General features: G+C 44.8%; 1 protein-coding gene across 2 annotated transcripts in view; it reads left to right on the top strand.

The window, feature by feature from the left end:
* Positions 1-8,226, top strand: part of dnah9 (dynein, axonemal, heavy chain 9) — a 111,461-nt gene extending 103,235 nt beyond the window's left edge. For both annotated transcript variants that reach the window (XM_028408172.1, XM_028408171.1), the window contains 5 exons: positions 1,334-1,504; positions 3,966-4,148; positions 6,063-6,316; positions 6,415-6,550; positions 7,999-8,226. In XM_028408172.1, the coding sequence (XP_028263973.1) occupies positions 1,334-1,504; positions 3,966-4,148; positions 6,063-6,316; positions 6,415-6,550; positions 7,999-8,226 (972 nt within the window). The remainder of the gene's footprint in view (positions 1-1,333; positions 1,505-3,965; positions 4,149-6,062; positions 6,317-6,414; positions 6,551-7,998) is intronic.
* Positions 8,227-13,643: the final 5,417 nt, after the last annotated feature.

The following is a 13,643-nucleotide window of genomic DNA, read 5'->3' as shown; positions in this document are numbered from 1 at the left end:
AAGGACCTTCTGCTGTACATAGTAATATCCTTCACGCCCTGGTGTGAGCAGACAAACCCGCTGCACTCACCCTGAGCCTGCTCTGATGCTTCAACATTAAGATTTCGTGCAGCATACTGTAGTGCGGTCCCTCCATCACCTGTGTGTGTGTGTGTGTGTGCATGATAAAGCCTGACTTTGCTCTTCGAGTCGTGACAGCTCCCGGCGTCCGTCCTGTTGCCGCTTCACCTCCGTCTGTCTCACCTCGTCTGTCATCTGTTGTTGTTTATCATTTAACACACACCTTGATTGACAGGGCGGAATCCAGAATGGGGAGGGGGGAAAGGTTCATGTGAATGAATAAGCAGGGCCGAGCATACTGTGGTCACTTCAGCTTCTATTAACTCTCCACTCTGTGACAGCAGCAACCAGCTTCACTGACATCTGCCAGCGTTTATATGAATAATACTCATCAATCCAAGGTTTCCCACCACAGGCTCCCCCCGGGCAGCCGGAGGGAGCGGGGAGCACGACTTGTATCTCATTTTTTCCCCTCGGTCGGGGTGCTGTACAGCGGGGGCATCCTGGTTGTTGTAGCAGCAGCTCCAGCGGGACGGACTGCGGCTTTGAACAGTTCGCTGTCGGGCTGAGGGGGCTGAGATTTGACCCCAAAAACTGGGGCCTTTAAACCCCCTGTGGGTCTCTGGAGGTCTGTCAGACCTCCCTCACAGCCATCTGGAGCAAACTTACAGTCATTTGACAGAGGAGACGAGCACAAAGAAACAACGAGTCAGCAGTTTTACTCCTCTTTCAACAATATTACAGGTGTATGCAATCAGTAAAAGTTAGGCAGAGAAGTACTGAGCAGATCAAACAAGCCGACTACAAAGTGTTCCTGTATTAAAGGCCAGGATATTTTCTATCAGAACTTTCATCAGGACATTATGATTAGAAGAACTTTTTTTATTTAATGTAAGTGCCCCACAAAAAGCTCCTCTTTTCAATTGAGCTTCCACTTTCATCTGCACTAACTTGAAAGCATATTGATATTCATTATGAACCAGCAGATGGAAAATGCCACATTTCCTTCCCCCTTGTTATGGTCATTAGCAGCCTGTCAATTGATCCAGAGTGTTTGAATCTCACCCAGAAATATCTCATCCTTTAAATGGTTCCATTCTCGTCCTTTGTCAGCATTGCTTTAGAAGAAAACGGGGCTTTTTTAAGGCAGGATGTAAGTGGAGTTCTTCCACGCTGTTAATTTGGAACTTGGGCTTAAATATTATCTCATTCAGGTAAAAATAACAAAAACACCACCTTTCTTAATTTCTCCACCATGTGTCTTCTCCTCCAGTACATCGACGACACTTTGCCCACCGAGTCCCCGTATCTGTACGGCCTTCATCCCAACGCTGAGATCGGCTTCCTCACACAGACGTCGGAGACGCTGTTCCGCACCGTGCTGGAGATGCAGCCCAGAGACGGAGGAGGCGGCGAAGGGGGCGGGATGACCCGAGAGGAGAAGGTAAAGATGACGAAGATGAATGATACATGCCAGTTCTAAAGCTGTGTGACTCCTTTCACTCCGACAAAAACATAAATATTCTTTCATTCGTCTTCTTCTTCTTCTTCTTCTTGCCTCTGGAGTCCATTCATAAGTCATTCAAGACCTAGTTGGAGATCTGCTTCCTTTATGCTCGGGGCTGCTCGCTGTCTCTGTTTCTGTAGCTGCTTCAAACCTTTATTCATATCAACTTTTCATTTCATTAGTGCCATCCAGAGATGTTAACCCTTAAAAAACAACCTCTGTTTTCCTCTAATGCTGTTTCGAGGTTAAAATATGATGTTGAACATGCGACATCAGTAGAATTATGTATAGTGTGTTTGGATATGAGAGGCGCGGGTGGTACGGTGGTGATCGGTGTTGCTGCCACCATCTTGCACGGTGGCCCAGTGTTAGCCGGTGTAGCTAATAAGGCCCCGTTCACACTGGAGAAAGTCATTCCAGCTAGAGTAGGATTGAACCCAGACAGCCTTTAAGCTGGATGCGTTCAGACCTATTTTCAAATCTGGCTAGCGCACACTTGTGTCCGCGCTCAATCCGGCTTCATCCAGCGTGTTTGTTGTCCTCCAAACCACTAGGTGGCGCCTCGTAATATACAGAGTCCGTTTTTTTTGTCCCGTGTCACGCCCCGTGAACCGGAAGTAGCACATCGCTAACCGGAAGTAGCACATCGCCATAGCCGGATTCGCTAGCCACATTTGAGCCAATCCGGCTAGATTCACCTCTCGTTGGTGGATCTAGCCAGATTGAAATCAAACTGGATACAGCCGGATTCAAGGTGTTCACACTCAGAAAAAAAACATCTGGATACATCTGGATGCCACCCTAATCCCGCTTTAGCCAGATTTATTTCCCCAGTGTGAACGGGGTATAAAAGTGACTGGCTGTCTGGGTTTGACTGCGTGAATCTCCCATGACAGACCTGTTCGCAGGTCAGTGGTATTCACCAGGATAAAACCACAGCGTTTGAACTCGGATGATAGTTTTTTTTTTTAATATATTATTCTGCATGATGAAAAGTCGAGCGCTCGCGCATGCAGCAGAGCATGTGAACCGAAGCCTCCCTCCAACTGTCTGAGCGAACTCCAGGCGAACGCGGCACTTCCTAAACGCGCGGTGACAACAGGTGACACTTTCTGTTGCTCCTGCACACTGAATTGAAAATAATTTGCAGACCAACTGTTCGGGGGCCTCTGAAAGCACCCCGTGTGATTTTCGAGCAGGATGACATTTTCGGCTGCATTTTCTGCTTCAGTACTGCTCTGAAACAAAGCTTATTTGAGTGTTAAAGCTCAAACAAATATCCTGTCAGAGAGGGTGCAGCCTAGCGCACTCTCTCAATGGAGCAAGTGTCACTTTTTTTTAATATCATAAATAAAGGGGTCTTGGTTGTCTGAGTGTGAGCTTTGTTAAAAAGTCACTGCTGCTTGAAACAAGCAGCAAGAATTCTTTTTTTTATTAGCATCCGCTTCTGCTGTCTGTGATAAAGGCTACTTCTCGGGCATGAATCTTACTCTATTAATCCAAGTAATTGCGTTTTATTCCCTACATTGGAATGGACATTCCTTAGCATTAGCATGACATCACAAATCACTGATGTAATCATCAGTCTCTCTGACGAACAAACACCCCGCGGTGTCTGAATAGCCGGGGAGAAATGCCTATTAAGGTTATTTTCATGGGAATCTGAAGCGGCTGTCCGGCGGTGTGTCTTTAAATATCACTGACATAAAATCAGTTAATTGCAGTGAAAAGCAGAGGAGCAGACAGCCAATTAAAACAGCATCTCCACCATCTGGAGGCTGTTATGTTGCTTGTACAAATGAAACAGCAACATCCAGCCAGTAGAGGAGAATAGAGAGATTTCATGTGTTTACTTATCCAGGTTAGGTTAAACTAAGCGTTTTTACTTTGCTGGCCCCTGCGTGGTGTGTGTGTGTGGGTGTTTCCGCTCGGTGTGACCTTTCTGGCTCCGAAGCCTGAAGGTTCTCCTGTCTTAACAGATGACAGCCATGCAGAGCCTAACAACAACGAGGTCTGCTTTGTATTCAGGCTGCCAAACCCACATCAGATATTTGAACTGAGAAAAATCCATACATATGATGACCTCATATCCTTTGTTTCTGCACCTAATCCATTGATTGATCGCTAATGCGAGCTGTCTTGGGAAAATGTTGACACAGACATTAGCTTCCATCGCTTACCCACAAAAAAAATATGATGTGGGCTCTGATTTTCTGCAGGGATTAGACTGTTATTGAAAACAAAAGCTGGCGTTTGCAGAATTGGTATGTCTTCATGAATATTTATGGAAGTGTCTGTTTCATACTTTAAGAGTTTCTCAGCCTGACAGAGGACTCCGTCTGGTTTAAAGGTGTATTCTTTCTTCATTTGTACCTTCTTCTTTTTGCCACATCATCAGGTGCGTGCGGTGCTGGAGGAGATCATGGAGAAGCTCCCAGAGGAGTTCAACATGGCTGAGCTTCTAGGGAGGGCAGAGGAGAGGACTCCGTACCAGGTGGTGGCGCTGCAGGAGTGTGAGCGCATGAACATGCTCACCCAGGAGATGAGACGCTCGCTCCATGAGCTGAACCTTGGACTAAAGGTTAGGAGATGCTAACAGAGGCGCAGGGTGATGATTATAACTGCTTAGGAACTCCTGTGAGCTATTATCCTTCTAAGGCTGCATTAGCAGGCAGGCAAACTAAGCTGACGGCCCAGGGTCCTCGCTCCCATGGGCCCACCCTGATTCCCAGGTTCACTGCATGACACTGGCTAATGGGATTAATAGGGAAAGTGTGTGGAATGAACAGACAGCTGCAGGATTAGCTGCACTTGCAGAAAGTTTCCAGCAGTCCTCTGAACACAGTGCTTAAACGCTGAACTTGTTGGGTTGTTGATGGGGTTCAAAATCTAATTTTCGCCCGCTGGCACACCGTGTATTCTCCCTTGGTCTCTAAAAAGCGAGAAGAGAAAAATGCCAGGAAGAGCTCAACAAGCCAACACAGTGTGATCTTACACAGTGCTGGGGACTAAATCATCCGTCTTCTAAACGACCACAGTGTATCCAAGAAGCGCCGGCCCCTGCAGGCGCCACGATTCCAAACAAGTGAACTTGAAGCAAACTGTGACTCCCACCAGAAAAACCCTCAGCAGCGATGATTCACGCTGCATTGGCGGCCGCTGACACCAACAGGCTGCTGAATTAGTGTGCCTGCATAACTAAACCTTTTTTTTTTTTTCTTCTTCTTCAGGGGCCCAGTCTTAAGAGTGACTCAGAGTTCTGGCTCACAGAGGGAGCAGAGAGGAATGAGACGTCTGCGCTCTCTGTGTCAAGCCTGACTCAGTCATGTGTTAACAACAAACGGAAAAAAAAAAAAGCGGGTGGGGGGGGTGTGTAAATGCGTTTGTCAGGAGTTATGAGGCTTCGATCCCCCTGCACTACAAGCCTCAATAAATCGCCTCAGTGATTTAAAAGCCATGTAGAAATTGTAGCAGCAAATGGAATCATATTTCGTCTTTATAGTGGAAAAAAAATAGGAAGTATCAGAATGTTAGCCTTGGTGAGGAGGAGGCGCTGCAGCGTGTCGGGCAGTGCTGCGGCTGAACTGATGGATCAGGAGCGCTGAGCGGTGAAAGGTTCACGACAAACGCGCCGATGTAGATAAATCTACAGAACCTTATCTCCCTCATAAAGAATTCTTATGACTGTCACACATGGCTATCTATACATCAGCTGTGCTATCAGTAGGTGAAGGACGCGGCTGTTTTTCCCTTGTCATTACTCTTCTCTCGGCTATCTTTACAAGCTTGTTTCCTTATCTGGCGTGACATGCTTGTCCCCGTGTTTATGCATGCCTCACTACTGTCCGGCTTGTTACCGTCCAACGTTTGTCTGCAGATGCCGAACAGGAAGTGACACGCTGGACTCCGCGGCTCCTTCCTGCTGAGAAGTTGTTTTTTTTTTTTTTTTTGAGGAGGCATCTGCCAGCGCAGAGAACAGTCGTTCTAATTGAAATAGAGAGCTCCAGATGATCAGAAAGAGCCAAATTATACAACAGATTTGTCTGATATCTGCAGGCAGTCTGTTCATCAGAGTGCAGCAAACAATGGAAAACTCAGATTTTAACTTTAAACTTTTCAGTCTGACTGAAATTTATTCTTCTGCAGTTTCTAGGAGGTCCCCTGAGCCAGCGTGTGTGTCAGCATGCTTGGATATCTCAGTGGAACCCTCTCGGTGAACAGCAACCAGAAAAATCCTTTGTGCGCTTGACCAGCAGCAAATGATCTTGACAGTGTTGACCTTTGAGAGTCAGCGTCCAAAACAGAAAAAGCTCCTGTAGCTTATTAGCCGTGCTGTTCAGTCCACTTTTATTAAACCTTTTGCAAATGCTTATGAAAGAGGAGGCTCATTGCCTGAAATCCTCTGTACCATTTCCTCAAAGGGAGCATTACTGATCAGTTTCTGTTAAAGCAAATAAGGCGATCGATGATTCCAGCTCTTGCTGTCTGTCACCAGGGAGAGCTGACCATGACCTCTGACATGGAGAACCTTCAGAACGCCATCTTCCTGGACATGGTGCCGGAGAGTTGGACCAAACGGGCGTACCCCTCTATGTGCGGCCTGGCGCTGTGGTTCACTGACCTGCTGGGCCGGATCAAGGAGCTGGAGGTCTGGTCGGCGGACTTCTCTCTACCTGCAGCGGTGTGGCTGGCGGGCTTCTTCAACCCTCAGTCCTTCCTCACAGCCATCATGCAGGCGATGGCTCGGAGGTAGGCCTCATCAGGACATTTGAAAAATGTGACACACAAACACACAGAGCGCTCACGTGTGACGGAGTAACCCCCTCTTTTCGTTGCCTTGGTGACAGAAACGAGTGGCCTCTGGACAGCATGACCCTGCAGTGTGACGTGACGAAGAAGAACCGCGAGGACTTCAGTTCGCCGCCGCGCGAAGGCGCCTACGTCCATGGGCTGTACATGGAGGGTGCACGCTGGGACACACAGGTACGCACGCGCCTTACACACTGATTCCTCCTAGCTGAGCTAGAGAGCAGATGATTTTGACATGACGTCTCCGGGGGAACGTGTACGTACAGACCAGATCTGTGAACATATGGCGACCGAACCTCAAAATGCATCTTTACTCTGAGCAAAGTATCTTTAATATTTCACACCTAAAGGCCCCTCACTTTCCCTCTGTGGCCTCATTTTCTGCTTGTGTTTAGCTCTCAGTACACACTGCATTACTCAGCTTCCCTGGGCTCTGTCTATTTACATACATTCAACTTCTGTATATGCACCCAGCTTTCAGGGATCATCCCTATAGACTTCTTAATTAGGGAATGTGCAGAGTGCGCACTTGAACACTTAGATCACCCTCTAGAGGAGTGGGTCCTGTTTTTTTTTCCTTCATTAAAGAGGCAAATAGACAGGCGGACAGACGGCTTCCTCTCACTGCTCCTCTTCCTCCTCCTCCTCCTCTCAGCCCCAAGGCCAGTTCTGTGCCACTGGCGGCGGGGAGTAGCAGAGTGTGAATAGGAGAATAAGCAGCACTCCATCTGGACACAGCTCTGTGCAGCAATAAAAGTCAAAGATTTATGATAAACCTACTCATCTATATTAATGAACCTTGCATTTTATTCAGAGGGGGGGGGGTTCAGACATCAAAGACTGCTGGATGCTGTGTATGATAAACACCCTGTGTGTTGAATGGATATAACACAGAGGAAGCATGTGATGGACGCCACGCTCTGCTGCCGAACGCATTTTTATTCCCTCAATGTGTTCAAACAATAACAACAGATATCTGCTACTGTAGTATCAGTCATAAACTCATTCATAACGAGCCCGCTCCATCGTTTGTATTTACCCAAACAGACACCACACTTATTGGTATTTAACAGCGCTTTAAAGTTCCATAGCGATTGCAGATGCAATTAGGGGCTTTGTCCTCTGAGCTCTGCAAAGTCGACAGGATTTACATTCATTCCTGAAAGTCACTGTGCACGCATGGAGAAACTTGTGTTTGTCAGGCGCCGAGTGTAGGAGGATTAATTAATGAGACGGACCACTCTGTTTCACTGTGTTCAGAGAGAGCGCCTGTTCTAAAGCAGGGCGGCTGCACTTCCACTCAAACTCCGCTGACTTTCACCACTTTTCAAGGAGGCGAACGTCGCCGTGTTCTGCTGCTCGTGCCGCCGCGCGACATTAGTCTGAGATCTGTTGTATTTTTTTTTATTGCAAAGTGCAGCTTCAGAGGCGAACGCAGCTTCTGAGCAAACTTTAAACTAATTTCCAACTTATCTCCTGCTCTGTCGGATGTTTCTGTCTGTGGCTGACTGGCTTGTCATCCCTGCCACTCGCCCCCTCACTGCCTCCCTTCCTCCCCTCCCCTACCTTCCCCTTCTCCCCTCTGTCATTCCATTTTTTTTTTTTTTTTTTTTTGCTTTCAGACTGGCATGATTGTAGATGCCCGCCTGAAAGAGCTCACCCCCACCATGCCAGTAATGTTCATCAAGGCCATCCCCGTGGACAAGCAGGAGACCAGAAACCTCTACCAGTGTCCCGTCTACAAGACCCGCCAGAGGGGGCCCACGTATGTTTGGACCTTTAACCTGAAGACCAAAGAAAAACCCTCCAAGTGGACATTAGCTGGCGTGGCCTTGCTTCTGCAGATCTAGGAGGAGATAATCACATTTTATTTTTTGTCTCAGGTGTGTTTCTACACTGTTTAACAGTTTTATTATCACCACTTTCATGTGTGTCTGCTCCTCCAGCACTACCTAGAATGTCTGGACAGAAACCAGATAATGAGGAGGGACTGTGTCTTCTTCTGTGTTTCCTGTTTTATTTTGAAAGTCCATGTTTCCCCTTGTGTGTTCCTGTGTGTTTTACTTCTCCTTGTGTTTCCCGCCTTTAGGATTGCTTGCCCCGCCCTGATGTGTCTCAACCGTGTCATGTGTTATGTTTTTTGACCTTCTGGCTTTTGTTATTAAAAGCTCACTTTTCGTTCACCTCAGCCTTCGTGTCTGCATTTGGGTCCAAACACCCTCATAACATAACACGGACAGCTCAATGCTACCGCAGCAAAAACACCTCATTAGTCATTTGACACTGAAACAAGTCCAAAAGCATATTTTGAAGTTGGTAAACATTAGAACCTCCAGCTTGCTTGCATTGCAGGGTGGCCCTGCAGTGTCTCTGTTTTCTTTAATCCTCCATGTTTATTTATTTGCACTGTGAGTCATAGAATCAGTTTACATATGTTCGGCATCATATTTGGACTGAAACTATGCAGGAAGACATATTTTTACTCATTTGTTGCATAGCCTAAAACACAAAACAAAGTTTGTTGGGGTTAAGACTCAACTTCTGGGGCGGAAGATGTTAAAACATAGTTTTGGTTTCTATAGATATAGTGAAGATTCATCCATCTTTATTTCCAGTCTGTTTGATCAGATTGCTAATGATACATCTGCAAGTTGTGGACCATCACCTTCCTTGTCTCGTCTTGTCAGTAAACATTTATAATGCGTGCTTAAATAAAACATTAAACCACAATAATGTATCTTTTATATAAGTCGCAGACTCGCTCTCTCCTATGAGGCGCTGTGAATAATTTCCTGTGTTTCATTTTCTATTTCTTTCTCGTTTTGAGCTCGTCATCTGTGACAGCTGCGGGTCCTGGCTGCCTGACAGATGTTCTCCCGTCTTCATTTCTGCTGTAAAGATGTCAGGAGACCCTGTGAACTTGTTTTTAAGTCAGATATTTATGTCGACCATGACAGCGGAAAAAAAATATCACAGGAGCTTTCAGAGACTCTTTCAGGTTAAAGTGGGCTAAGAACACTACACTCAAAGTGATGCTGAGAACACGTTATTGTCCTAGACAATGCACACACAGTCTTATATGAACATGCATGTCATCTTTATATGCAATCAGTGGTGGAGGAAGTACTGAAGCTTGGTACTTAAGTAAAAGTAGAAGTCATACATCAACAATTCTACTTAAGTAAAAGTCTTAAGTACTTTTAAATGTACTTAAAGTATTAAAAGTAAAAGTACTCACACACCGAGTATAGGGTTGGGCGATATTGCCTGAAATCAAAACCGCAATTAATTGACGCTTTGTCCTCGTTCATCGGTTATTATGCCGGCACCAAAAGCCACCACAAAACCGCGATTAATCACCATGCGTTGCATTGCAGCGGTTACTGGGCATAAATGTCGGTTTCGATATATTTTCGGTTAACTGCCCCGCCCTAACCGCATATACATATTATTGATTTCCATTGCAAAGGATCTGAACAGGTTGAAATAATCAAAGAAATCATCTTAAATTAAAATGGACCATGTGTAGTTAATGTACATGTTCAGTCCAGAAGCAGCTATGGACAGGTCTGTGTGTCATGAGGCAGGCTGTGGGCATCAAGTGAACAGAGAGGCTGCTGATAACAAACAGGCATTCAGCATGTTTACTGTGTCAGTATTCCTGCTGTAGATTCATGTTATGATTCATGTTAATCAGACATTAATGGATGGACCTGTGTTAGCAGACAGCAGCTAACTAGTTAGCTCACTGAGCCAGAGCACCGGCATCATGACTGAGGCTCATTATAGAAACACAGCTGGCAGCGTGACACCACCTCCATGCAGAGTCTGACCTCTCATCAGTCCAGCACTGTGTTCATCACATGGAACAAGGAACTACAGACACTGTAGAAATGTAGTGGAGGAGAAAGTACAGGTGACAGCTGCAACATGGAATGGAGTAAAAGTATAAAGTACGCACTATTATTTTTACTTAAGTACAGTACAAGTAAAGTACAAATACTTAGTTACTTTCCAGCACTGTATGCAATCGCTGCTTTGAGTGTGTTGCATCTTTCTGTGCACATGCATGATTCGTACTTTGAAGGTCTATAAAGAGTTTGTGGAGACATTCTGTTAATATGCATGTGTGAGTCACTGTGTGAGGAGGTGTTATAACCATGGAGCTGGTTGGGGAATATCACAGAATAAAATTAACCGCTGAATCCACAACAGCAGTAAAACTACCTACACTGAGCACACTCATAATCACGTCTTAATTAATACCTTTATATATGTATGTTTATATACGTGTGTGTGTGTGGAAATACTTGACACTCATCTTTACTTTTTTCTGAAAAGTTCCAGAATAAAGATGCTTTATCTTGCCTTTCCAGATTGTGCATGTGGTTTTATTTTCATATATATCCCATTTTAGTGCCAGTACGCAGTCATTTCCCCTATCTCCTGCTTCCAGTCCCCCAGTCCTGCGTCTTCTCTTCCAAGTCTTTAGACCGACTCTCTCCTCCTCCTTCCAGTTCACTCCTTTCTTCTCTCCTCCTCCCCATTTGAGATTAAAAAAAACCCTCTCCAAAGCAGAAAGTGTGGAGCCTCATAGATATATCCTTCAACAACATGTACAGTAGGGACACTCTCTCTCTCTCTCTCCCTCTCTTTCCCTTTTCTCTTGCTGTCTCCCAGGTTCCCCGCCATCTCATTTATCTGGTTATTGGAGAGCCTTAACAATGCGCTCAGAGACAGAGAGGCGTGTGGAGGAAGAGTAGGCGAGGAGGAGGATAGCATTGATGCAGGTTGAGGCAATTTATGAAGGTCTCCCAAATTATAGCTTCAGGTGGCTCTGTGAAAACATCCTAAATGTGAACACATACCCCCCGTGTGTGTGTGTCTGTGTGTGTGTGTCTCTGTGTGTGTTTGTCTGTGTGTGTGTTCTCAGGGAGAATTGTTTGGCCTGTAGTGCAGCTGCAGTAATGATGTAACACATCCAGTTGACCCTTTGTTAAACCCTGTCTTCTTCTTCCTCACATACTGGCGCTGGATTTCTCTTCACTGTGACTGTGGAAAATGTGTCACAGCGCTGAATTTTTTTAGACACTTTAATTTGAAGCCATTGCCCTTAGATTTCATGATCATTTTATCACCTGTAGATACAAGCAGCAAGAGGAAAAGCCCGTCTGTGTGTCTGAATCTTTCAGGCTTTTATAAAGCTGTGTTCTCTTTGTCAGCTACATAGAGGGAATCGTGCTATTTTCAGCGCACAAAACTGTTTACAGTGACAGGAAAGCAGCAAGTGCCCAGAGTACAGGAAGTACAGGCTTTTCTTTGAGTATTTCCAAAGCCATATTGAATACCTGAAGGGTTAATTTGGGCATTTGAACATCACTGCCATCAGTGGTAGAATATAACTATTAACTATTAACTATTAATACTATAAGTATTTGTACTTTTTTACTTAAGTAAAAATAATTTTTTAATTTTATACTTTTACTCTATTACATTTTGCAGCTATTATTTATACTTTCTACTCCACTACATTTCTACAATGCAGCTTATAAGACACAGATGTGGGAGTTATATATTATATATATATATTATATATATATATGTGTATATATATATATATATATATGTATATATATATATATATATATATATATGTATATATATATTATATATATATATATGTAATATATAATATATTGTGCTCAGTTATTCTGCTTACTGTACTTCTTGCATTGTTTTATTGACACTCACTGTATTTAATGTAACTTGATACCACTGGCAAAAGAGTTTCCTTCAGGATTATTAAAGTTTTGTCTTATCTTAATCCTCTACCAAAACAGACTTAGTTTGTCTTAAATTAAAGGTCGGGTAGGAGATTTCATTCTGATGCACTTTTTGTTAAATTAGTGTAACTTCTCTTTACAATCCGATAGCAACCGATTAGTTCGGCAGTTTCGCATTAAAACGAAGAATATGAATCATCTGTGGAAGCTATAAAACACTAAAAACATCAGCCAATCCTTCGGGTGGACCCTGCACGGAGTGTTGGCTGGTTGTCACTCTCTTCCTGCTCCATGATGGCCGAAGTCACAGACCGCAGCTCGTCTTCAGGTGATGTGCGTCCATGTGATTGGGAGGCGTGGCTTCGGGGTGAGCTCCGAGAGAAAGGGGTGTGTGTTTACTTTTGAAATCTGGCTGACTCTCACTGAGTTTTCAAAATCTCCTACCCTACCTTTAAAGCCGGTGTCATGGTCTCACAGTTTCTGCTGAGTAGGTTGTGATATTTCTCCCAAATCCAAAAATTGTTACCCTCAAAATATGTCTCTATGCAGAATGAACTCACCACGTGATTCACAAGGACTGAAAGCACTCGCTTGCTCCCAAAGCAACGTAACAATCTCTATTTATCTATTTAATTTTTAATTTTGAATGATGGCACGGCTAGACCCAACAAAACATGCTCGAACCATGATACCACCACCACCGTGCTTCACAAGCTGGATAAGGAGTTCAGTGTTTTCATTTTTCCTGATGATCCATGATGTTGTCCTCAGACGTCTCTTGTCTCCCTTTTCAATATTTTTGAATAGTTCAGACAGACACTGCAGGGATTTCTTATGCTTAAGCTAATGGTGTGCTCCATGAATATGAGTCATGGCAGTGTTGTATGGTTTTTAAATATTTGTTGGAGTCACCTTTCAAACTTCAGCTCAGGCCCAAAATATTCACTCCACCTTGTAGCAGAGAGTGCTCTGCCTGTAGATCAGCCGCCGTTCCTGCTGTGACATGAAAAGCCGGATGCGTAACAGCTCTCCAGAGCTCCGGTCAATGATGGGGCTTTGCGGGCTGCGGCAGCCGCAGACCCCTGGTCTCAGAAGGCTAAAAACAACACAGAGACTCATATTTCATCTTTGTAGGTAACATGAGTGTTTGTGGCGTCGTGCTACTGAGGAGAGGATGCAGTCGAAGTGGAAGTGTGGGGAGGGGATCTATCAAAGGGTTCACGCTCGGAATGGAAAAGAAGGAACCTTTAATCATCTGCTTGTGTGAGACGTCAGGCGGTTGCTAGGTTACAGGTCAGTCCAGGGAAGCTACTAATGTGAATGTTGCCTTGGTGTGTTTAATGTGTAAGCATGCAGGAGTCGAATTTTGTGATAATCATGCAGACAATGTCTTGAATTTGTTCTTCATCCACAGACTTTTCCAGTGGAGAGACTCCTGCTGAGCTGTTTCTCATCCACAGACTTTTCCAGTGGAGAGACTCCTG

The sequence above is a fragment of the Parambassis ranga genome, chromosome 6 (assembly GCF_900634625.1).
Source record: "Parambassis ranga chromosome 6, fParRan2.1, whole genome shotgun sequence".
NCBI classification, from domain to species: Eukaryota; Metazoa; Chordata; class Actinopteri; family Ambassidae; genus Parambassis; species Parambassis ranga.
This window is presented reverse-complemented; position numbering and strand designations above follow the sequence as displayed.